Source organism: Phoca vitulina, unplaced genomic scaffold (genome assembly GCF_004348235.1).
Source record: "Phoca vitulina isolate PV1807 unplaced genomic scaffold, GSC_HSeal_1.0 scaffold2, whole genome shotgun sequence".
In the NCBI taxonomy this organism is placed as follows: Eukaryota; Metazoa; Chordata; class Mammalia; order Carnivora; family Phocidae; genus Phoca; species Phoca vitulina.
The window spans coordinates 40,517,991-40,541,589 of NW_022589705.1; the positions used below are offsets into that span (position 1 = coordinate 40,517,991).

The 23,599-nt window shown below is 41.9% G+C and overlaps 2 protein-coding genes across 2 annotated transcripts in view; one reads left to right on the plus strand and one right to left on the minus strand.

Annotated features, from left to right (window-relative positions):
- Positions 1-2,534: 2,534 nt before the first annotated feature.
- Positions 2,535-23,599, minus strand: part of LOC116645655 (serine/threonine-protein kinase TNNI3K) — a 322,413-nt gene continuing 301,348 nt past the window's right edge. Inside the window, exons 26-27 of the mRNA XM_032426036.1 lie at positions 6,395-6,471; positions 2,535-2,960 (exon numbers count right to left, since the gene is read on the minus strand). Of these exons, the coding sequence (XP_032281927.1) occupies positions 2,884-2,960; positions 6,395-6,471 (154 nt within the window). The 3' untranslated portion in view covers positions 2,535-2,883. The remainder of the gene's footprint in view (positions 2,961-6,394; positions 6,472-23,599) is intronic.
- LRRC53 (leucine rich repeat containing 53) overlaps positions 2,889-23,599 on the plus strand; it is a 72,714-nt gene continuing 52,003 nt past the window's right edge. Inside the window, 1 exon segment of the mRNA XM_032419041.1 lies at positions 2,889-3,218. The gene's annotated coding sequence lies outside the window, so the exon portion shown is untranslated.

The following is a 23,599-nucleotide window of genomic DNA, read 5'->3' on the forward strand; positions in this document are numbered from 1 at the left end:
CCAGTGGTTATTGTTTGAGGGAGAGAGGGAAGGAAGGAAGAGAGGAAGGGAGGGGGGGAGAGGGGGAGGGAAGAAGGAAGGAAAAAGGAAAAGAAATTAAGTAAAGACAGGGAACAAGAGAGGGAGAGAAAGAAATCAGGTTTTTCATTTCAGATGGATTATCTAGAACTAGCCTTTTTTCCTACCACCAGCACCCATTTTTACCCTCCTTCCCAGGGAAATGTCAGCTTTGGAAATAATTTAACCTAAATAATCACTCTGTTGGAATAACTCTCTCCTGGTGCTGCTGTAATTTGGCTTACAATTATAGCTAATTGAACATCTTCGAAGCGACTCAGTGCTGCATGCACATAGAAAAAAAATTTAATGTGCTAAGCATGCAAAAACATGATCACAGAAGTTCATTTTTACCAGCAGAAAAGGAAAGCAATTAGCGAGACATTTTTCAGCAAGGAGAAAAGACACACGCACACACACAAAACCTCATGATCTCAAGACAAGCTCTAAGATGATCCTTGGGCCCCATTAAAGGTGCAATAATGAAAAGGGCTGGCGAGCTACAGGTTGGCATCTGTGAAAAGGTTCCCCTTCTCAGGAATAAAGACACATTAGTCTCATTATTTGCAGATCCTTGACAAGACAAGAGCCAGAGGAAAGCAGTAACCTAAGGAGATACATTGTGGAGAGAGGAGGTGGTTAATTAAAGGAAACAAAGAAAGGGAGCTTCACACATTTGTTCTAGAAAATCTCCCTCTAAAAGGGGTAGTTCAGAAGCAAACTGTCCTTCCTCTGGATAGAACCTCCATTCCATGGGAAACCGGGAGGACGCCTGGCTTACCCCAGCACTGTCCTGATTATACATACAATCGGCATTACGTCTACTGTCAATCTTTCAGTAAAACTGGTTATTTACTTAATTATTTTTATTTTTTTATTTTTATTTTTTTTTACTCTCTAAGGTATTCCTTTCAACCTAGCTCATAAAAGGATTAAGGCCTGAAGAACCCCAGGCTCGGTGCTGGCTCATTCCCCACAGCTGCCAGAACAGAGGCCTAGAGACAGAGCTGGAGAGACAGGTGCTCTTAGCCAGCCCCTTACCAGAAAGCTTTATGCTTGTATGGCCACTTCAGGCTCCTTGTTCCTGCTTATTCGAAAGAGCCTTGGCAACTTGCTAGGTGGGAAAGAGCACCTATGATTCCAGAATGATTTGGTGGGGAAATGAAGAGGCTGGGGGCTAAAAAAGTGACTCTAAGTGGAAGTATCATGCTTTTAACTTCTACTGGACTGGCACTGGGCTATCACTAAGCTGTTCAGAGGACTTTCGACTTTGCAACCACAGATCATAAGAAAAGGCTCGGAAGGGTTTTAGAGGTGAGGTTGCTGTTCTGATAGAAATTGCCCTCAAGAAACCTAATTTCTAATCAGGAGGAGGAGAGGGGAGGACAGAGGAGCTCACCACAGACGTGAAAGGAACAATCGGCACTTTCCCCATTTAGTTCCATTTGTGTATGAGCCCACATTACTCACGAGAAGAAAGCAGAGTTGTCTAAACACAGTCACAACCAGGCTCTATATTCCTTCCATTGCTCTTCAAGCCCCCAGTGTCCTCTCTGGGTTGACAGCAGAGGTTCTCAACCTGGGGCAGTTTTGTCCCCCAGGGTACATTTAGAAATGTCTGGCGACTTTTTCGGGGAACTGCTACTGGCATCTGGGAGTGGAGGCCGGGAAGCCGTTGACCATCCCACTGTGCACAGGACAGCGCCCACAGAGATAATTCCTTCCAATACCTCAACAGCGCTGAGATCTGGAAGCCTTGATTTAGAGGCTACCCCATCTTGCTTTACTAATTATTTCCTCTTACTGAGGTTAAAAGCAGTAATCATCATACTGAATTTACATGGTTTCCTGCCTGTTTTTCCCCCCCAAATCTGCCTTTCAATGGCAGGACTATTTTGTTTGGCAGAAGTATTCCCGTCTTCCTGGTTAGAATGAGCATGGAGAGCAGGTTTTTCTCTCTTTTTCTTTTTAAGTAAACTCTACCCCTGACGTGGGTCTTAAACTCACAACCCTGAGATCCAGAGTCACAGGCTTTACTGACTGAGCCAGCCGGGCACCCCCAGATTTCTCATTGTTTGAAGGCCACTGGGACCTCAGTATCCTTCCCGTGCACTGTGCCAGACTCTGGTATAAATCACAGGTTCGCATCTGTGGGCCAGTGTCATACCCACACCAAGAGCATCTATGACACCTTGGTTCTGACTGCAACAAGATGCCCAAACAAAGCACAGAGCACTTGGTATGATGTGGAAAGGAGGCTAAATAACTAAGCACAATATTTTGCAAGCGTCTTGATCCGAAGGTCATTACCAATACGTCTTAAAGAAGGTATACTCAGAAGACGTCTTGTTGGAATGAAATACACTCTTGAATCCATTTTGTGTGCCAACAAAGAATCTTTAATCACAGAGCTGGACACTAGAGGTAACATAGTAACATAAGAAAATGAACAATATTCTAAAAAATCAAACCCACAGTTCTCAAACACAAGTCTAGATAATTCAGTCTAGGAAAACATTACAATTGTTAAGTGCCCACCACAGACTTAGGCCCCATCTCCAAGTAACGATATAAATTTGTTCTTTCAGTTACAAAATCCAAACCAATTCTTTAAATACATTCTGTCTTGGTCCTTTTGCATTTCATCCCTTAGCCACAAATCCAAAGCCCAACTTGTGGTAGGGAATTAAATAGGACCAGAATAAACAAGCCAATTTAAGGAGACCTTAGAGGGTAAAATATTATAATTGGAAGCAAGCCTGCCACGGTTGGAACTGTTGCTGTCAGTCTGGGGGAAAACTCTCCTTAGGTATCCGCGGAGCGCTGTCAGCCACTGTCCTCAGAGCTGCCGCTATTCCGGCAAGAATGAAAATGCAGCGGGCTCATGGGATCAGACACGTAGCCTGCATCGGAATAGAAGTTCAGCTGTTACTTACCTGCCGTGCGGTCCATCTTGCCATTTTTTTCTTAACCAGCCTCATCCAGTGCACCACAGAGCTGCCAGGCAGCTTCTCCTGGCTCCTGGGCAGAGTCTGGGCAGAGGTTGCTGGCAAGCAGTGGTAAAACAAAGGCAAAATTTAAAATGCAAACAGAGAGCTGAGACCGGAGGAACACAAATGGTGATTGGGACCCAAGCCGGCCAAGACTGGAGTCAAGAAGAGGTCAGTTCAAGAAAGTGGTGTATTGTGATGGCTAAAGCATGGGCTTTCATGTCAGGCAAGTCTGGCTTTAAACCCCGGCTCCACTACTTACTGGTTCTGTGATATTTGTCCACTTAACATTTTTAAGCCTCGGTGTCTTCATCTGTAAATAGGACATTAATTCATAAGGTTGGTAACATACATCAGACCATCCATCCGGATAGTGTGTGACACCGTGAGAGTTAAGCAAATGGCGGTGATAAAAAGAAGGGGGAGCTAAGCATAGAGCAAAAGGAAAGAACCACTCGCTACCGCAGGTTGCCTCTGGTTAGGTTTTGTTTTGTTTTTCCTCCCTGAGCGCCCGTTTTTTGTTTTTTTTTTTTTTTAAAGATTTTATTTATTTATTGAGAGAGAGAGAATGAGAGACAGAGAGCATGAGAGGGAGGAGGGTCAGAGGGAGAAGCAGACTCCCTGCCGAGCAGGGAGCCCGATGCGGGACTCGATCCCGGGACTCCAGGATCATGACCTGAGCCGAAGGCAGTTGCTTAACCAACTGAGCCACCCAGGCGCCCTGAGCGCCCATTTTTAAGTGGCCATCAAAGCTCAGGTCCAAATACCAGTGGTATTTGATGCTCATTGAAGCTATAGCCCCTGCTGTGTCCAGAGAACACAACTAGTGGCTCAGGATCAGTCCACTGCCCCAGAGAACGCAGGACACGAGCAGGTAAGCAGTTCCTTTTCCCCTGCAAGTAAGGAAGCCATTCGTTCATCGCGTCGGTGAAAATGGGCACATTTGTCAACAGCTATTGCCGCTTCTGCTCCCCTTTGAGAACCAACTCAGCCATCTACAATTTCATCAAGGCATCTAGCAATATGCAGTTGGATAGGTTTATTTATTTTCATAAGAAGGGTCTCTGTCAAAGTCTGTTAGGCGGCACACACACTCCCCTATGCGGAGATCCCGGGACTGCGGCTGACCGTGGGGACCAGGGGGGCGGGGGGGGGGCCTGGCCCGGGTCAGAGAGGAGGGTGTGGTCAGGGGTGCTGAGATGAGGGGAGGCAGGATCAGGATACACATCACTGATTCCTAATTTTGGGTGGACTTACATAAAATCTACATTTCCTCTTGTCCAGCCTGAAACTGCACCTGAAACTGCACCTTTATTCCAGGCACAGACAGATGTTTTAATAAGCCTGTGATCCTTTTATTCCTATCATCAACCTTCTAATGTACCACATGTGATTTTACCGGCCTGTGAGGCTCCTGCCTGCCCCTCTCCCCATGGGACTCCAGGGGAAATGGCCTTGGGAGTGCTCGTCCCTCAGTGCGGGTGCTCTCCTTTGGGGATGGGGATGGGCGGCAGAGTCAGCGGGGCGTGGGTGCTCACATTTTTATTCATGCATCATTGCCAGAGTTGGACGACAGGCACTTGGGTGGCCGCTCCGCTGAAGAGGGACCCATGTGAAATTTGACCATAGGCTATAGGAAAAGAACCATGTCCGCACGTTTTGTTACTTTAGGGTGAAAGGCCTCAAGTACAGAGAGAATTGCTATGCCTGTAATTTTATCTTCATTCCCTAGCCCTGCTCTTTGGGGGCAGAGAGGAAGAAACAGGTCCTAAAGTAGCTGCTGTTTTACCACAACTGGCTTATGCGATGAAAATGGAGGGCAATTAAAAGTTCTTTCTTGTACCGCGTGATGTTCCTAGAGGGGGATAGTAAATCTATCTCCTTTGTCTGTTGGGGCTCTTGCTCCATCCAAACACCCTAATGTTTTCTTCCACCCCTGGTACACACATGCAGGGGAAAACCCAACTTCTGCATTTCTGCATCACTTCTGTCTTCATCTTGGGGAATGCTACTCAAAGTCTTATTCCTTTAAGAAACAGATCGTTAATGAAATGCTTCGTCTTGAAATGCTTCCTCCAACATGAAAGGAAAGACTTCTGGTCAAGGCACACATTTCAAAGGGTGCCCTATGTTTTGTGGTTGTGTGCTCACATCTGTAAAAGTTTGAAAAAACGATATGATCTCTATAAAAAATGTGATGATGTGACACTTAGAGCACATTTTCCCCTGTTACCAGACTGGCCAATTATGTTGTAAAGCTGATGATAAAAAGCACTCGGCTGCATTCTACACACGTCCTGGGAGTCGGAGCACAAAGTTTCCTTTCTTTAATGTTCCCAAGTAGTTTGTCTGCATCTATCCAGAACAATTTTTTTTTTTCTTCATTTCTTAAAGGCTTTCTAATGCCTTAGGTGATAATAACTCGGCAAACGAGGTGCATTGGTGAGGATCCTGAAGCTGAGGGCTTCCAAGGTCTATTGCCAACTAAGTCGGAGAACCGGGAACGCATCATCCAATTTATTCTTCCCCAAACCCAGTTCTTGTAATAAATCTGATCTCTTTAACTGACATACATTTTTTTTCAGTCCTCCATATATATTGTCAGGAAAAGTTCCCATGAATAAATGAGCCCATTGTGCTAAAATTCCAATTAAATATAGAGCCTCTCAGGCTTAGAGGTTGGAAAAAGGACATTACAGGCCTCGCACATTAATATGGCAGCTGGTGATAAGGGTGATTACCCAGCCTCTGGCTTCCAGGGGCTGCACAGAACTGTGTTAACTATTTCAAAGAGCTTTATTAATTCCTTCTATAGTAGTCCTGTGTGAAATGGAAACCATCAATGATACCTTCACCTCCTCTCTAGCTTTTTGAGGGGATGGCTGGGTTTACGTTTTACCCTTGGGTACTTGTTAAAGGGGAAGAGCTCCCCCAGCATATGATGCAGTTGTGGAGACTCCTCTCTTGTTTTTGTCCTCCTGACCTACCTGCGATGTGGGGCTTAGAGGTAGTGAACTCAGTAAGGTGGCAACAAGGTGTTTGGAATATCACAAGACTCAGGTGATTGTTTTCATGAGGAGAGTTGTATCTTCTTCCACGTACACACACACTCTGATATACTTGTACAAATACACACTTATGCATACATATTACTAAACTCAAAGGTAAATGCAGAGTTATATAAGACTTATAAGATCAAAGTTCTTACTTTTATAATATAGTACTTTTAAAGCATCCGTCATTTCTCGGCATTATATAAAACAGAATCTTTTCTCCCTTGTTATCAAATAAATATCACCTTCTTAGGGGCAGGTCCCTTAATCAGTCTGAACAATCTATATACTTACCATATTTGTCAACGGGTGAGAACTGGAGACCTCTCTTCATCTCCTCCAAAGACAGGCCTTGAGCAGAACACTGTCCACTAGAAAGTTCCGAGAGACACATGATTTCACACTATGAAAACCATGTGGTGGTTTGCTAATAACATTTTTATAAAACATAATTTATTTACTCAGCATAGATCCCAGAAAACTGACAGTGATACAAGGGTGTTTTTAATGCTACAAGTGACTAGTTGGGAAAGAGTTCAGAATTATTTGGAGTAAGTCAGATTTGGGTGTGAGTCCTGGCTCTTCTGGGGAGGCTACAAAGGGCATGCCACCCGTGCTCAGCCTCAGTTGATTTATCTGTAATATGGGAAAAGTACATAAATAATTTCCAGTTTGTTTTGATGATTAAGTGTAATAAAAAGGAGTGTTGAATCTAAAACCTGAGTTAATATCATTGTAAGCCTTATTTAAAAGGAACTAATAACCGGAACATTATTATCTTAGTAATAATCAATATCAAGAAACCACATGCCAAGAGATATTGTTATTATTATATTGCTATTGTTATAGTGGTAATTATAAGAGATAGTGGTGATAATATTTATTGCATGATCCCAATGTAGTAAGCATTTACCTCTCTCATCTCACTTAATCCTTATCATTACCAAATCATTTCTGTCATTTTACACGTAAGACAACTGAGGCTGGAGCAGTTAAGTAACTTGTCACACAGGTTTGATAATTGGCTCATCTGTGGTTCAAACCCAAGGCTTTTAGATCCCAAAGCCTGCGTGCTTATCCACTATTCAAATGGGAATTTCTTCCTGTTTCCGGGCCCTCATTAATCCTTCTCTTCCTCCAGCTTCTACTCTTTTACCATAGTGGTTAATGGGGTTGCTTCCTTTTTACCTCTTCAGACTCAAAACCTGAAGCCATTGAAACCCTCACCCTAATATCGAATCACATCTGTCAGTGAATTATATATCTGTGGTCTCTCTTGTGTCCATGTCAGTTTATGCAACTATAAAATGGGAATTATAACAAAACTTGGCTTATAAGGTTAATCACAAGAACTAAAGAATTAATAAGTTTAAAATACTTTGAACAGTGCTAGCATTTAGGAGGCACTCAACAAACGTTACCTACTTTTATTATTTGTCAAGGTCCAACTCAAAGGCAACATTTCCTCAGAGTCTTCTTGGAAACCCCACCCAGCATTTCATACCCCTCTAGTACTTCATACTTCTACCACAGTGCTTGTCAGAGTCTGCCTTGGTGTAGCACCATCTGTATTCGTATGTAGTGAACCCCACTAAACAATAATCCTGGAGGTCAGAGATCCTGTCTGACATCTTTGGATCCCCCACAAGGCTTAGCTGGTACTTTGTAAATAGTTAAGATAATTAAAGTGTGTAAAACAAAGTTATTACAAAATGTTCATTTGAAGAAGTTAGATTTTTCTAAACTCTAATATAAATTCACACTGCTTAATTTACTTAGCTGCCTTAAAATGGCCACATGTTTGGCCTCACTTTCTGAAGGGATAAAGTGAAGTTCTTTCTTAGAGGAAAGCAATGATTAAAAAAAAGAAAAAGTGTTGACTTCAAGTGGGACATGGTATTATCTCAATCAACATTAAGTGGTAAATCACACTCAGTTCTGGGCAATAGAATGTCATTCGAGATATTTTTCAAAATAAACTGTATCCTACTAATACCCTAAAATTTACCTACTAAAGCCTCTTTAGCACTCTAGCTCCTTTTAAGAAATGTGCTGTCCATAGTAGTCTTGGCAACAACAAGGTAATAGGGAATAAATATTTTATCATCAGAAAGGCTATCTGGTTTCCTATGAATAAAAGCCCATCTCCAAGCTGTCTTATTTATTCAGTCGCTGAATGCAGTTCATGCCAGGGGACTTAACCTTCCTGCCCAAGAGATACCACATGGGCTGGCTTTGGATGACAGACAGATGGAAGCTAAGCATGCCCAGGTCAAACAAAGCAGAGGAAACCAGACCCTGATCAATGGAACTAGTTGTCCGCAACCCATGCGCATCCAGACTTGAGCGGGAGTTTCACAGAAGCCCGGAGTTTAAGAGACACACCAGCAGGACAGGACCTGTGTTTGCTGAAGTTGTGGTCAGTGAAAATCGGCATGTCCAGTGATGCCGCTGCCCCACAAATTCAATGAAAGTAAATGTGAACTAATGGCAGGTAAGAAAAGCACTCAGTTTTGCAGTGTTTCAATATTGCTAGTCAACTACGTAGACTTCTTTATGCTAAGAGGATGCTATATGTCATATATAGGCATATACATGAATGATATAGAATATTATATGGGTAATTTCATGCATATGTTTAATGGGAATATCATGACGTTTTCTCCTTTAAAGAGAACAACAGAATCTTTAGGTTAGTTTTTGCACGCTATGCCATTATATCGATACGTCTTATTTAAGCACTAAAAAAGGTTTCAGTTGTTTTAGGCTAAATGGTTCAAATTAGCTCTGTGATGTATATGTAAAGATAAACACAATCATCAGCCATTGTCTCTTACAAAGGTGCACCAGGGAATGAATAATTTATCCAAAATGAAGAGCAGAACTAAAATTCAAAAAATATTTTCTGCTTTTCAATCCAAGCTTTATGGGTATGGACTACCTAGTAGATTGTTAGCTAATTAGGCCAGTTCATACTAAAATCCAAAATATGTAATCTGTATTTTCGTGTGTGCATGCCAGTCAGACCATGGTTGGTCGGCACAAGTTAGCATGTTTATAGTCAGTCACGTGGTCTGTGAATGGACTTACGCACCCTGAGCAAAGATAAGAACATTCTAAACTAGGAGGCTATGTTGGCTGAAAGGAATGCAGAGATAACAATGTTCAGACAAGCACATTAAGCAAAAAGTATTATCCAAACAGAAGTAAATCAATACGTATGTAAGATTACAGAAGAGCTATGAAAAGTGCAGAAAGTGCTAGCTGATAGAATATACCCAAATATAGCTTCAATTCTTCAGAGCAGGAGTAAGGCAGAGTCTATAAACTAAACTAGTGGGTTAATGTACATTCTAGGCAAAACTCCAGAAAGGAATATTAAAACAGAGTTTTTATGTACACTTAAAAAAAAAAAAAAGCACTGATTACTAGAAGCTACCACGGGTTCAGTAAGAAAGAAACATCATGTTAGATTTGCTTTATTTCTTTTTGTTGAGGATAAATTTAGAGGGGAAATCCATAGGCAAGAACATACATCTGGATTCCCGCAGATACTGGACAGAGTTTCTCCTGATTGCTTGGAAGTAAGAAGGGGAGATCTGTGCCAGATGACAAGTGGTTAGATTGAATTGTCACTGGTTAAATAAGTGAAGAACTGATAAAGACTTCAAGTAGGGTAAAAGGGTAAAAGCTGAGCCTTAGACACTGGGAATAGTTAAAAGAAAATATCACATTTCCTGAAGTTAGAATTGTCCCAAAATAGATTGGGTTGTTCTAGAAGGGGATACTGTCCCATCCCATTCCTGGAAGTTTTTGAGTTATGGCTGGGGTACCTCATGGCTGTGGGTTCTATAGAGGGATCCAAATGATGTGACATTCCAGGTCCCTCCATTTCTTATGCTCTATGATTCTTTGGAAGGGATTCATGAACCATATAGACTTTGTGAAACTGGTTTTCATATGTTGGAAAGGCAGAGTGAGATTACATTTCCCACTTAGGCAGAAGATTTTTATCTTCCTCATCTGAAGTGTCTGCTATTTGGCCAGGGCCGAATGCCCCATTTCCACATACATGCACAGCATACCTGGCTACCCATTACTGTTACTACTCGAGGTGGTGTTTGCAGCGTTTTGTCTATACACATTTCATTTCAAGTAGTCACTGAACCCTGATATTTGCCTGAAGGAACCATCTCTTTTGTGGTCTATTTCAAAGGAAGAACCACACTGCCATCGAAGATGAAGCAAACGAAAAGTGTGGAGAAATCCCTTTCACATAAACCCATCATTAAGGATTTGAATGACAGGTTGTGTAAGGCTGGTACTAAAAACTCCTGAGCTGCTTCACAAAAGTTTTTATAGAAGATAAATTTGTAGAATATTCATGTTGCAATGCCTGAGAGGTGGAGAAAAACTCCAAAACACTCTGTCATCTCTTAATCCAGAAAGGTATATTGCTAAGCAAGGCCCATGAGGAGGTAAGAAAAATACTGTCTAAAGAGAGTCCGGGGAACTCTGATGTCTTCTCTCCAGAGTTGTGGGAGCAGGGCAGGGCCACAACGAGTTCAAATGGCCCCATTTAGAGCCTGAGAAGCAGCCAGGATTGTGGCTTCCAAACTATAGCCTGCCAAATGCTTTTGGTATGGGAGCAATGAATCATGGTTTTGGCTGTGGGATTTCATGAATTCTCAGAATCTTTGCTAGTGCCATAATTGCTTCTGACTGAATTACATTCCAGAGAAGACATCAGGTGGGCATCCAGTCCAAAAGAAACCATTTTTATCACATTCTTCCAAGTGTGGTTTTTGCAGAGCTGGGGACTTTGATTTGGTGAATTATAGCAAATGAATAGAGTCTACATGGCTTGAAAGCAAAAGTGAAATTAAAACAACTAAATAAGAACAAAGAGACACAGAACATTAAGTTCTACCATAATGATATAATAAATGATTTCTTAGATTTGTAGAGGGCTTTGTAGTTGGCACATACTTTTATACTGATTAGCTTAGAGCATTTTTATAAAATCCCCATGAAGTATCTGGGAAGGCATTAATTTTACCTCCATCCTATACCAGGCTCGAAGTTTGAATAACCTGCAGGAACTCATGGAGCTAACAAGGGGCAGAACCATAACTTGAACAAAATGTCTTCAGACTTCCAGTCCATGCTCTTTCTTGTAAAGCACACTACATTTAATAGCAGCGCATGTCAAACATGTTGGTCTGTTACCATTTGGGGAGCTCCCCGAATTAGTCATGAGTTACAGAGTTTTGGACCCTCTGCATATAAAGACCAACACTACATTGCTAATAGAGAAATACCTTTCATCATCATAGAGAAACCAGAATCAGCTTTCTCATGTCCTGCTTAGTTAGATCTTTTAAAAAAAGTTTTACTTTGCCCATCCAACAATGGCTTACCTGTCCATGAGCGAGGATGCCAAAACTTGAGACATACACGCTAAGCTTTCTAAATGAGATGCTTATGCCTCCCCACAACCCTCTGATCTTGTGCAAGGTTTCCTAAGCTGCATGCATGGATTCATCTTCCTAAACAGTGCCCTGGCTATGTTGAACAAAAAACCATTAGGTTAGTCGTGTGATTAAAGCCTTCAGGCACAACCTTCTTGCCTTCAAGTTGGTCCAATTAGTTTTTATGCAGCTAAAGATGCCTTCAGGCTACCAGTAACCCTAGAAGATTTAGTCATTTGGACTTTGCAAAGTCAACACCATTCAAGGCCTCACAGCTTTGCAAATATGCTTTGTGGTTTGTTAGGATTTTTTCTGGCCATCTGTCAGAATGATGTTACTTATGAAAGAATATTAGCAAGGGGATCAATGGCATATGCACCTTTATCCCCTTCCTCAAGAGGAATGTATCGAGTTAAAAGTCATTTCTTTCACTCAAAATGAAACACATACAGGTAACATCTAACCAGAATTTCAGTTCTTTGACACCAATCTAAGGGACTAATAGAAAGAAAAGGCAGAGAAACAGCCTGCTGTGATTCCCTAATAAAGGTGTTTAGAAAGGAAAATAAATGCTTTGCCACAGAAAAGGCTACTAGAGTCATCTGGCTTGTTCCTTTTGGCATTTAGCCGAAAACAAATAGATCTATTTAAAACAGATCTGTCACAAAGGATAAATGCCTTTCTATGCTTTGCAATGTCTATGTAGCCCACCTTTTCTCTGGCCAAAAGAGAAAGACGACATTTCTATTAGAAATGGGATCACCTTTGGCCTAACTTTGAAATAGTCCAGTCAGACTCTTATGAATAAGCATTTGTTAATTTTTCAGCTAAGTTCAACATTTTATTTATTCATGATTTCATCCTGGCTGTTTTCAGAACATTATTTTGTCTTTGTCAATATTCCCTACTTGATGACATCCTAAATTAAAACAAATTTATTGCTCCCATTACAGTGAATGGGCAATGGCCAAAGTATTTAATGGGGCCAGAGGTCAGTGCAAAATATCTCTTTCAGGAAAATCAAACCCATCAGCTTTCTTTCAATGGCAAATGTCCCCAGGCTATAAAAGGCCTGAAAGACTTGGCAATGGGTCATGGCTCTGTTTGAGCCATTAGGCAAATATCCAAGGTCTCGGCTCCCCCATTTTTAAGGGAAAAAGCAATTAGGAAAATAATTATGAATAAGGAAAAATGCAGCAAGAATTGAAACTGTGTGCTAGTTCCTTGATGGCTCATAAATTTTTAATGCGCTCAACAGTAACCTAACAATACCACCGCCTCTCAATTTACCTATACTTTCAGCAGATATAAATGAGGAATCGTGCAGTCCCGTAGGAGGAGGACTTTGCATGCCTTGACTGCTAAAACTGAGGCCCGTCCTTTAAATACAGCAAAATAAAATAAAATAAAATAAAATAAAATAAAATAAAATAAAAATAAATACAGCAAAAATATCTCTTATCCTTCACCTTTTGTACTATCATCCAAAAAAGGGAACGTATTTTAAACTTTAGAACTAGGAGATCTTGGGAGCATGACGGTCATAAAAGCTCACGTCTCACTCCTCCATTTTCCCACCTCCCATTTTACCAAGAAGGAAGTCGAAGCCTTGTGAAGTGAAATGACTTATCCAAGTTCATATATCAAAGCTATCGTGAAGTCAGGAGATAACCTGGTGTTCTAAACTTGTAGTCTTCTTTGATAATTTTTATTCCTATTTTTAAGGAGAAAGGGGAAACAAACATTTGTTGCCTACCTGCTAAGTGTCAGGGACTCTGCTAGATGCCTTACAAATCTTACTACGTTTGCTCCGTCTAACAACCCGTTTTACATGTGTGGAAAAGGAGTCTAAGTCTTGTCCAGGATCACACAGTTGTAATTCAAACACAGGCCAGACAGCATACAAATCATCTGCTTTTCTTAACTGGGTTAGCTCTAGAAAATATTCCAAATTTATAACTATAACTTTGTCTCTCTCCTTCTCTCCGTGTTGATTATCAAGCACAATGCCAGGTGCGGTGCTAAGTGCTAGGAACACAGGTATGAGTGTGATGGACACGGACTCTACCCTTTGGGGTAAATAGAAATGTAGACATGCACAAGTAAACTTCAATGCCTGGGGACACAGTACATACTATAAAGGGTACCCTACCTTCACAGAGGAAATGAAGGACCAGCAGGGGTTCTCGAGGGGAGGGGACTTCTGGGATAGGGATAGGTTGGGGCATGTGCAGAGACCTAGGAAATCAAATGGCCAAAGTGAATATATAAAATTTTAACTTTTCATTTTGAAACAATCTCAAAATGAACGAAGGTTGCAACAATGGTATAATTTTTTTCTTTTTTAAATCCTGAACCATTTGAGAGTAAGTTGCCAATCTGATGCCTATCATTTCCCAAATACCTTAGTATATTTCTAAAATAAAGACATTCTCCTATATAGCCTAATATAATAATTTGATTTCATCTACTCTCAAGCTCCATTCAAGTTTTGCCCATTATCTCAGTAACGTTCTTTACAGCAAAAGGATCGGATTCAGTATCACATACTGCATATAGTTGTTCTGTTTCTTTAATTTCCTTCAACTGGAGACAGTTTTTCAGTCTTTACTTGAGTTTCATGACTCTGAACATTTTTGAATGACAAGCCAGGTATTTCGCAGAATATCCTTGAATTTAGTTTTATTTGAGGTTTACTAACGATTAAATTAAACTTATGTATTTTTGGTGAGAAGCATCACAGAAGCGATGCTGTGTTCCCTTCATTGTATCCCATCACATTTTCATTTGTCCTGTTACTGTGTTCTTAATTTTCATTAGTTGATTTAAAGTGGTGTCTGACAGGACCCTCTACTACAAAATGACTCTTTTTATAATGAATAAGTATTTTGTGGGGAGTTACTTTGAGACTATATAAATATTCCATATCTCAACCAAATTTCAATATCTTCGTTTATTTATATCTATATGGATTTAAAGTTCCTATTTTATTCAATGGATTATAACGTTAATGTCATTATTTTGATGCTTAAATTATCTTACAGTTGGCAAGCAGGAGCCCCTTTAATCTGTCCCTTTGATATATACTCATCTCTGAGTATCTCTTTACTTTCTGGCACCAGACCTCCAGGCCTATTTTGTGCATTCCTTGTCCCAGCCTTGAAATCTGCCATTTCTCCGAAGTACACTGCTTCCTTTTTGTGGAGAACAGTATTAAGAAATCAAGATCTAGGTGCTTGGTGTGTTCCTTGTTGAAGTGTTGCCGCTCCCAGACCCTCTCACTGAGCAGGTAGAGGTGAAGAACATGCATGTATATACATCCATGGGTAAATACACTTAGACCTCCCCCCACCCTTGAATCAGACATTCATACCTTTCTCTCTAGTCTAATCTAACATCACAGTGTCCATTCTAGTTTTCTCCCTTTCCATGTTTGTAATGCCCTTCTCCGACAGTGAGAAACCTGGTTCCCATTATCCTTAATATATTTACTTGTTTGATCATTGCTCCCAAATGTACAAATCTCGGTGCTGTCACACCCCCATCCCTCCGCACATATGCGGACGTCTTCCTTTACCCCACGTGGGCTCCACTGTTGTTTCCATGTGGCTGCTTCCCTTACCCGCTTGTGTTCTGACACCCTCGTCTGGGCTATTTCCCACCTGTGTGCCCCAAGCAAGTGTCTCCTCACCTACCTTGGGCTCCAGCGCTCAGCACTAAGCTGTGCCCATGTGATGCCCTCCCCACCCTGTGTGGGCTCCAACCACTAAGCTGTGCCCATGTGATGCCCTCCTCACCCTGTGTGGGCTCCAACCACTAAGCTGTGCCCATGTGATGCCCTCCTCACCCTGTGTGGGCTCCAACCACCAGCACAGGGCTGCCCACACTTATACTCTCTTCACCACCCTCATGCTCCAACTCCCCACACCAGGCACCTTCCCGTAACTGACGCCCTTCTCAATCTGCACCGAACCACTGTGGCCACCACCTCCTTGCATGAACATCCTTCCCACTGTGCATGGGCTGACACATCACGTGGGGTCACTGCTTCACTGACCCCTCTCACGGATGTCCTCCTTCCCAAGCTTGGACTCTGACCTCCCATACCAGGTTTCTCTCCCATATGGATGCCTTCCTTACCGTACCTGGGCTCTAGCATCTTGGCTGGGTAGCCCCAAACCCTCATGGAAAACCTTCCTTCCTCCCACTCTCACTCTGACACCTCAGGCCAGGCAGCTGCCACCCACCACTCTCGCCATCCACATGGACATTCTCTGTACCCTACTTGGATTCAGACATCCTGTTCCACATCCGATGGAGAAGTCAACCTCGCTCAGCCCTATCTAATGGTTTTTGGACTAAACCATTTAGGAAGAAAGGGGAAGGGAAGAGGAGTAACCAGGATGAACTTTTAAAAATGTTAATCAGATCATGTCATGTTCCTGCTCAAAATCCCTCAGTGACTGCCCAACACATTCAGATGACATTCTAATGCCCTGTTCTGGCTGATGAAGCCTTTGTGGTTTGGCCTCTACCTACCAGGGGACTTCAGCCCGTAACACTCTCCCCTGCCTCCTATCTAGTATCCACAACAGAGGCCTTCTATTTCTCCTCTTTTTCCTGTCTCTTGAACTCTGCACTTCCTTTTTCGCCCTGCTGAATGCTGCTTCCCAGGCCCCTCCTTGTTTTCATCATTCTAACCACCCCATCTAAACTAGCCTTCCAGTCACTCTTTATCCCATCAGCCTGTTCTAACTGCCTGCATAATACTGGCCACCACCTCATTTTCTCGGGTATTTGTTCATTGTCATCTGTGTAACCAGATACAGTACTCTGCCTCGATCTACTTGGGAAGTCACCTTTAGAATTTTCTATACATGCTCAAGGTTTCCTGTGTCTGTCCTTACAGGGGTGGGGGGTAGATAGCTAATTCTCCTTCCCACCCACCCAAATGAGCCTCCATCCGTGAGGAACAAGAGTTGGTGGATAAATACTCTGACATCCTTGCTCCTTGTTGGGAAAATTCTGAGACATGGTCTATACCCTCAGAGCATACAACATGAAATTAAGCCTTAGTTGCTCACAACAGTGACTTACTCATTAACGTACCCCTTTATTTACTTTTCTTTCCTTCACTGTGCTTGAGATCATATCCCAGAAAAATAACTTTCACTCGAATCCTTGTCTCATGGTCTGTTTTTCGGAGGAGCCCAAATTAAGATGGCCTGCCTCCTCTGACTAGAATGTAAGTTTCACGACAGCAGGGACTTGTCTGTCTCATGTACTACTGTGTCTCGAGTCCCAGCGCCTTAAACTAATTGTCATGAACTAGGCATCCAACTTATTAAATTAATGAATAGTGATTCCTCCTTTGCAACTTGACTCATGTTTATCTTTATTTACTTCTGATTCAGTGGCCAGCCTCCTTCCATTTCTTTAGCCACTGCCCAAGAACAGCCTGCATTCACCTGTTATTGGAACAGTGACCTCTGCCGAAGGCTCCCTATTCCTGTTTCTTGTCCAGCCTATTCCACCCTCCACATCATTGCCAGAGAAATCTGCGAATGGTTCTTTGTTAGGGTATCCTCATCCATTCAGTGGTTTTCAGTACAGTCTTACGGATATGAAAGTGAAATGGAACACCACGGAGAGTCTTTCTTCAAACTTGGCTTCTGGGATAGAGGTGATGGCCATATGGAAAGGAAGCAGGAACCACAGTGGCTTCAGTGCTGCCCGAGGCATTTGTTCTCGCCATCGGCAGAATGCATATTCATCTGATCAACAAGTGCACTGTGGATTCTTTATCAGGAGGGATGCTGCCTTATGAATCTTTGTGTCCCTGGGGCCCTCACATAGCACCTGGCATTGGCCAGTTGAAGTAAATGTGTGGACTTCTTGAAGGTAGCCTTATTATTTTTCCACTGGGGAGATGAGTTTCCAATGTATGCAGTTTCAGAGCTCTGACTTGAAAAAAATTGGATTTTTTAAGTTTCTAGAACAGGGGTCAGAAAATGTTTCCTGTAAAGGGGCAGATAGTAAATATTTTAGAATTTGCAGACCATAGGGTCTCTGTTGCAACTATTCAACTCTGCTATTGTAGCACAAAAGTAGACATAGACAATATGTAAACCAATGAATGTGGCCGTGTTCACAAAAACTTTACAAAAACAGGCAGAGAGTTAGATTTGGCCCGTGGGGCACAGTTTATCAACCTCTCCTTTGGAGCAATAGATAAACCCTATATGTGGTGCTTCTCTAAGCTGTCTTCCCCCCTTTGGGCCAAACAATGCAATCTCAATGAAAGTAGGATCTCCACTCATCTTTCATTTCAGTAGTTCCTCTTAGAAGAGGAATAATAAAGACTAAAATACATGAGCTAATGGCAAAACAGAAAAGAAATATAGTGTACATTTATTCCATGTTTACCATATATCAGACTTGTACAAATCGCATTCTCGCTTAACATTCACTGCGACATTATGAAGGAGGTGATAGTCTTATTTTCATCCTGTAGAAAAGACACTTGAGACTTAGCTCAACTAACTTGCCTCAGGTCACACAGCTTATAAGTAGTCGAACTTGAATTTGAACTCAGGCCCGTCTGAGCCCAAGCTTTTAACCACTATTTTACAATAGTGGCCCCTGGGTGGCTACAGAAGTAAAAATTACAAAACCAATTTTAGTGACAGAAGATAAAAGCGGCAAGTTGATAGGCGCCTACAAAGCAGTACATATTCGTTTCCCGTTTTGGACTGAGGAAAGTTCAAAGGCCATCTCCTGTTGATTGAACATCTCCAGGCTCTGTTGTGTGGATTCGGATCCCTGCAAGAAATTCCATATTCCTTTGTTCTTTATGACAGGCCAGTCTGAATGGAAAGATTTGAAAACTCCCTAAACTCTTTGAACATGTAGAACATTGATGTTCACAAACCATTTGAAACACCCTAAGGAGGTTACAAAATTACAAGCAATGTTTTTTTTGTTTGTTTGTTTTAAGTGAATGTATTCTAAACCGCTGGGACCTTTTGCCTCATCATACAACACCAAAGCTTTCCCTGCCTCCTCTGTGTATTCTTTGCTGTCAGACCCTGAATAATAAAATGGTATTATGTTGCTAGGGTGCCTTGTTCTTATTGAAAAGTTCTTCTCCTGCCAGTAACGTGGGGGGCTCTTACCCTACTCTGGTGTGATGTGCTGCAAAGCTTCTTTGAATCCTGGGGCTACCCAGGGTTTGATATTTCCCGCTGAGCCCACCACTGCTCCTGCCTTCTGTTTCGGCAGGAACACGACTGTGGTTCTGTAAGAAGTGTCCTGTGGTTGGCTGCATAGCTGGAGCTCCATGGTTAGTTTCAGGTTGGTATTTATTAAGCCTTGTTATGGAGCACTCCCGACTGCATCCGCCTTCCGAGCAGGAGCCGTGTTCTGTTATTTTACCTCTGTGGCCCCCGCAGCTGAGGCCTGGCATGGAGTTTGCTCTCAACCCAGATTTAATAAATGAATTTGATGGAACTCCCTGAATTCACAGACATGATCTCACCTCAGGGAATTTGCAGTTACTGTTCCCACAATCTGGAATACTCTTCCCTAGAGGCCTATGGATTTTGAATTCACTCTGTTCACATCTTTGCTCACATGTTATCTTCTGGGTGAGGTCTTCCCCGATCTTTCTGTTGAAAAGTGCAAACCACACATCTTTCTGCACTCCCTATCCCTCATCCCTGCTTTAGTATACTACATAATTTTCTTTAAAAACAAAAGTCTGTCATTTTCCTCCCCCACTAGAATAAAAAGCTCCAGGAGGGAAGGGATTATTTTGTCTGTTTTATCTGTTGCTGTATTGCAGAACCTAGAAGTGTAAGCTCTGAATAAATATTTGCTAAATGAATGAATGAACGAAAGAATGTCCACAGCCCTCAGAAGTGAGAAAAATGGAAAACTGCTTATGAGTTTCTTTCTGGAGACATTTATGTGGCTTTTTGCTGATGCATTTTCTTGTACCATTTTTAAACGGGAAAGGGCTTGGGGAGGCCCTGCAGTCCACCATCAGTTGGCCCTACCTCAGGTCTGGCCACAGCCAACGGGACTAGGCAGCAGCCCTGGAGTCCGTATAGAGAGCCTGCACCCCCCTCCTGGAAGGGCCAAACCCCTCTATTCTAGGCAGGCCCACAGAGGCATCCCCTCTGCAGATACCCATAACCAGCTGAACGGGGCAGACATCGGGCTATTAAAATACCCAATAGGCTCCTCTGAATGCTTCCAAATACTATCTGGTATCAATTATCACATAGTTACCGTGTGCTTTAAAGACTTTTCACATAGAAGAATTCACTGGAGATTTTGTGGGCACTGCAGCAAAAAAAAAAAAAAAAAAAATTACTCAACTGTGTTTGTGGCTGAACAACTGGGCTGTGGCCAAATGCCAAAGTTTTGCAAAAGCACTTCTCTAGTGAAAGCAGGAACTCCACATTCACCTATGCCTTTGGAACCGTGGCTTAGGAGAACTGCCTCGTTCTCTTAGATATATGACCTAGAGGACAGCAGAACACGAACACCACACTCACAATTCTATGCTACATGACTTTACAAAGCCAGATGTTTCACAGAAGTATCAAGTAGGATAATGTTTCTAAAAAAAGTTTTTAAAATCGTGTTAGAACATCTATTTCACATATATGTTTAAAATCTCATTTAACCTTCTTCCCAGCAACCATGTGGGATGGATATTATTATTATTATCGTCATTATTTTTGTGAAGAAACTAAAGAGCAGAAAGGTCAGGTACTTGGCCTGAGGTGAGTGACTGGGCCAGTAAAGGGAGGAATCAGGACACACACGCTGAGCCCCACTGTTGTTCTACTTCAGTGTTACTGCGGGACGGGCAGTCCTCTGATCTGCTGGAGTGAAGTGATTTACGTGGGTTCTTCCCCTCTCATTAGTAATTTGGACTTTTCAATTTCCAGTGGACAATTGGGCTCGGTGTTAGAAATTTGGCTTTCTGGGGGTGAGCCTATTGATGCTTTGGATCATGCAAAGCTGAGTTTTAGGTATTCACAGTCTCATCCTGAATTCCCTCTGTAGGCAAATAGACAATGTTTCCACTAACAACAGGGGCTAAGGTAAAAAGACAACAGATTCTGAACCTGAAAAAAACCACCAATTTTAATCCAGATTTGATTCCATAATATTCCAGACAAAAAATGAATGTTATTCTGGGATTGCTTCCTTACCTACTGGGGACGTGCATGTGCACACACACACAACACACACACTTTAAAGACTTAGAAAACAACTGCTTTACATTTTTGGAATATGTGGGGGAAAGTCAGATTCCCTCTTTTTCATGCTGTTTTTTAAATATATAATATCCTCGGGAGTAAGTCTTCTATACTGTGTTGGGAGAATGAATCATGCAACACCCACTACAAATATCCCCCAAGCACCACTCTGGAAGTGTACCCCTTCGTCTACCTCTTAATATAAGATGCCCCAATGAAAGGAAACTGTGTCTGGGGAATGGGTAATCTGAGCTGCCCCAGCTTCCCAGAGGAATGCTAGGAACACACTTCCCTTATTTATGCATGGTGCAGAAGCTGTCTCCTTTGGATTCTGGCTCTTAGCAAGTGCAAGCAGCAGCTCCAGGCACAGAACTGCCCCAAATGTCTCTCTTTGAAGCCCCAGAGTCCACAGCCTTCTATTTGTGTCTGGCTCTGATTCATCATGGGCCTGAATGCTTCTCCTGCTATGTTCAGCTTCCAGTAGAGCCTGAAACAGATTTTTAAAAAGAACAATCCCTGGCCAGTGAATCTCAGCATGAGAGAGTAGGAAAAGTGAGAAGGCTGGGAACTGAGGCAGATAGTAATTACTTCCTATGACCTGTCTTTGGAAGGATATCGATATATCTCCCTCATCTGGATTTTTTGCTCTACCCGGATCCCGGCTACCTGTTTAGACGATTAACAACAGTTGGATGCAGACCCACAATCACTCTGGGCTTTGGAGGAGTTATGATTCATAGCCGAAATGGCATTAAAAAGAGACCAGCACAGGTTTTGAAGAAATTTCTACTTATTTTCAGGATCAAAACACTTAAAAAATTTATGTAGAAATAACTAGAAACATCCATTCACAATTTATTCATTCATGTATTTGCCTGTTAGACCCCGTGCCCCTCTTATCATAAAGTTTATAATGCTTTGCCAAAATGGTCTGTTCAACAACTCTATGAGGGCAGGGATTGGGTCCACCTTGACGATCACCATATCCTCTGTGCCTGGAAGATAGTGGGTCCTTACCAATTATTTGCTAAGCAAAAGAACGAAGAAAGGAAAGAAATGAAAAAGGCTTCTTGAAAATAGTAGCATTTAATATAGAATGTGTGTGTGTGTGTGTGTGTGTGTGTGCGTGCACATGTATATGATTAGGTAGGAATTTATTGTTCTGGAATATATATTTCATATAACAGCTAACAGTTACTGAGCAGTAACTATGTGCCAGATATTGTTTTAAAGTTTATGGACATTGTTTCACTTAATCTTCTCAATAATCATGAAGTGAGTACTATTATTTTCCTTGTTTTATAGATAGGGAAGCAAATGGAAAGAGGTTAATTAGTTTGGCCAATATAATGTATAGGAAATGGCTTTGCCAGAATGCGGACCCAGCCGGTGTGACTGGAGGAATGTGCTCCTTATCACAACTGTACCCCGGCTCCATCTTTGTCACAATCTCACCTCTGCAAACCCCCACAGTGACAGACAGAGGACATTCTCTAAAAATGTTCTGGGGTTAAAGCCGATTGTTGAGCTCTTGCCCAAAGGAGAAATACTGTTCATTCCGGGTACTCGGAGCACAGAGAAAGTGGATCTGTGCTCTCAGAGATAGGATCCCAACACCGCCTTAGGGAACATGGGACTATTCAAGCTTCTTTTTACTTCTGCTCCCATGTCACCACTATTCACAACTGAGTGAACGGAAGCCTCAAGAAAGTACCCCAAGATGAATCAACTCCACATGGAATTTCCAGGTCTAAGTTTAGTGAGGGGCTGGCTGCCCTGCTTTCTGTTAGTCTGATTTCAAGTCCTCCCAACCCAGCTGCTTAGACATGTTACAGTTCAGAGGGGGCTCCTTTCTTTGTCACCCCCGAGTGGACCAACACTCCCTACCTCTCAATATGTTCCAGGGCTCCCTTCTTTCTTTCCTCTCTTTTGCTATCAGCGTATTAAAAATGGAGGCAGAACAATAAGTCCTTTTTTAAGTTGTAAGACATAACTTTTGGTGTCAGAGGACAGGACTGAGAGAAGGTTGATGGGAAATAAGCAGGGACTGAGGAAGAAAGAGCCAGAGGCAGAGGAAGTGATCAGTACACATGGGTGGATGGGGCAAGACCTGGGAGAAAGAGGAGGCTGGACTCAGAAAAGAGAAGCACTATTTCTTTATCTGAAGATAAACAGAAGAGGATTCTGAAGTTTTTAAGGAAGTTTAAAGGGACTGAGGAGGAAACTGCGTGGAAGTCCTGGGAGACGGTATCAAATTTTTAAGAAAAGTAGGAGGCAAGGTCTGTGAGTGTATTTAAATGACATGCGTTTACATTTTCATACCAAAGACCTATTCTGAACTAAGTTCAGTCAATTTTTTGAAAAAAAAAAAAAAATGAACTGTCATTCATAATCAAGACACAGATAACAAATATTTTACAATAGAATGGTGAACATCATAAATGTTAACCTTTGGTTTATCTCAGCCATAATGTATTCTCATTATGGATACCTGTCTTCACTTTAGGAAGATTCCATGTATAAAACAGAAATTTCTTTTAAAGATACATTCTGTGGGAATGTTTTGTAAAACCATTTACTTAATAAAGAGATTCTCAGAACTTTCCTATTATTTAACTTTCCTGTTATTTTAGTTTATAAAAATCAATCTAAGGACTTTTAAAAAATTGTACTTTTAACATAAGGTAATTTGTTTTAAATTGAAGACTAAATGCTTTCTCAGGATGCATATTTGCAAATGGTGTTTTAAAAAT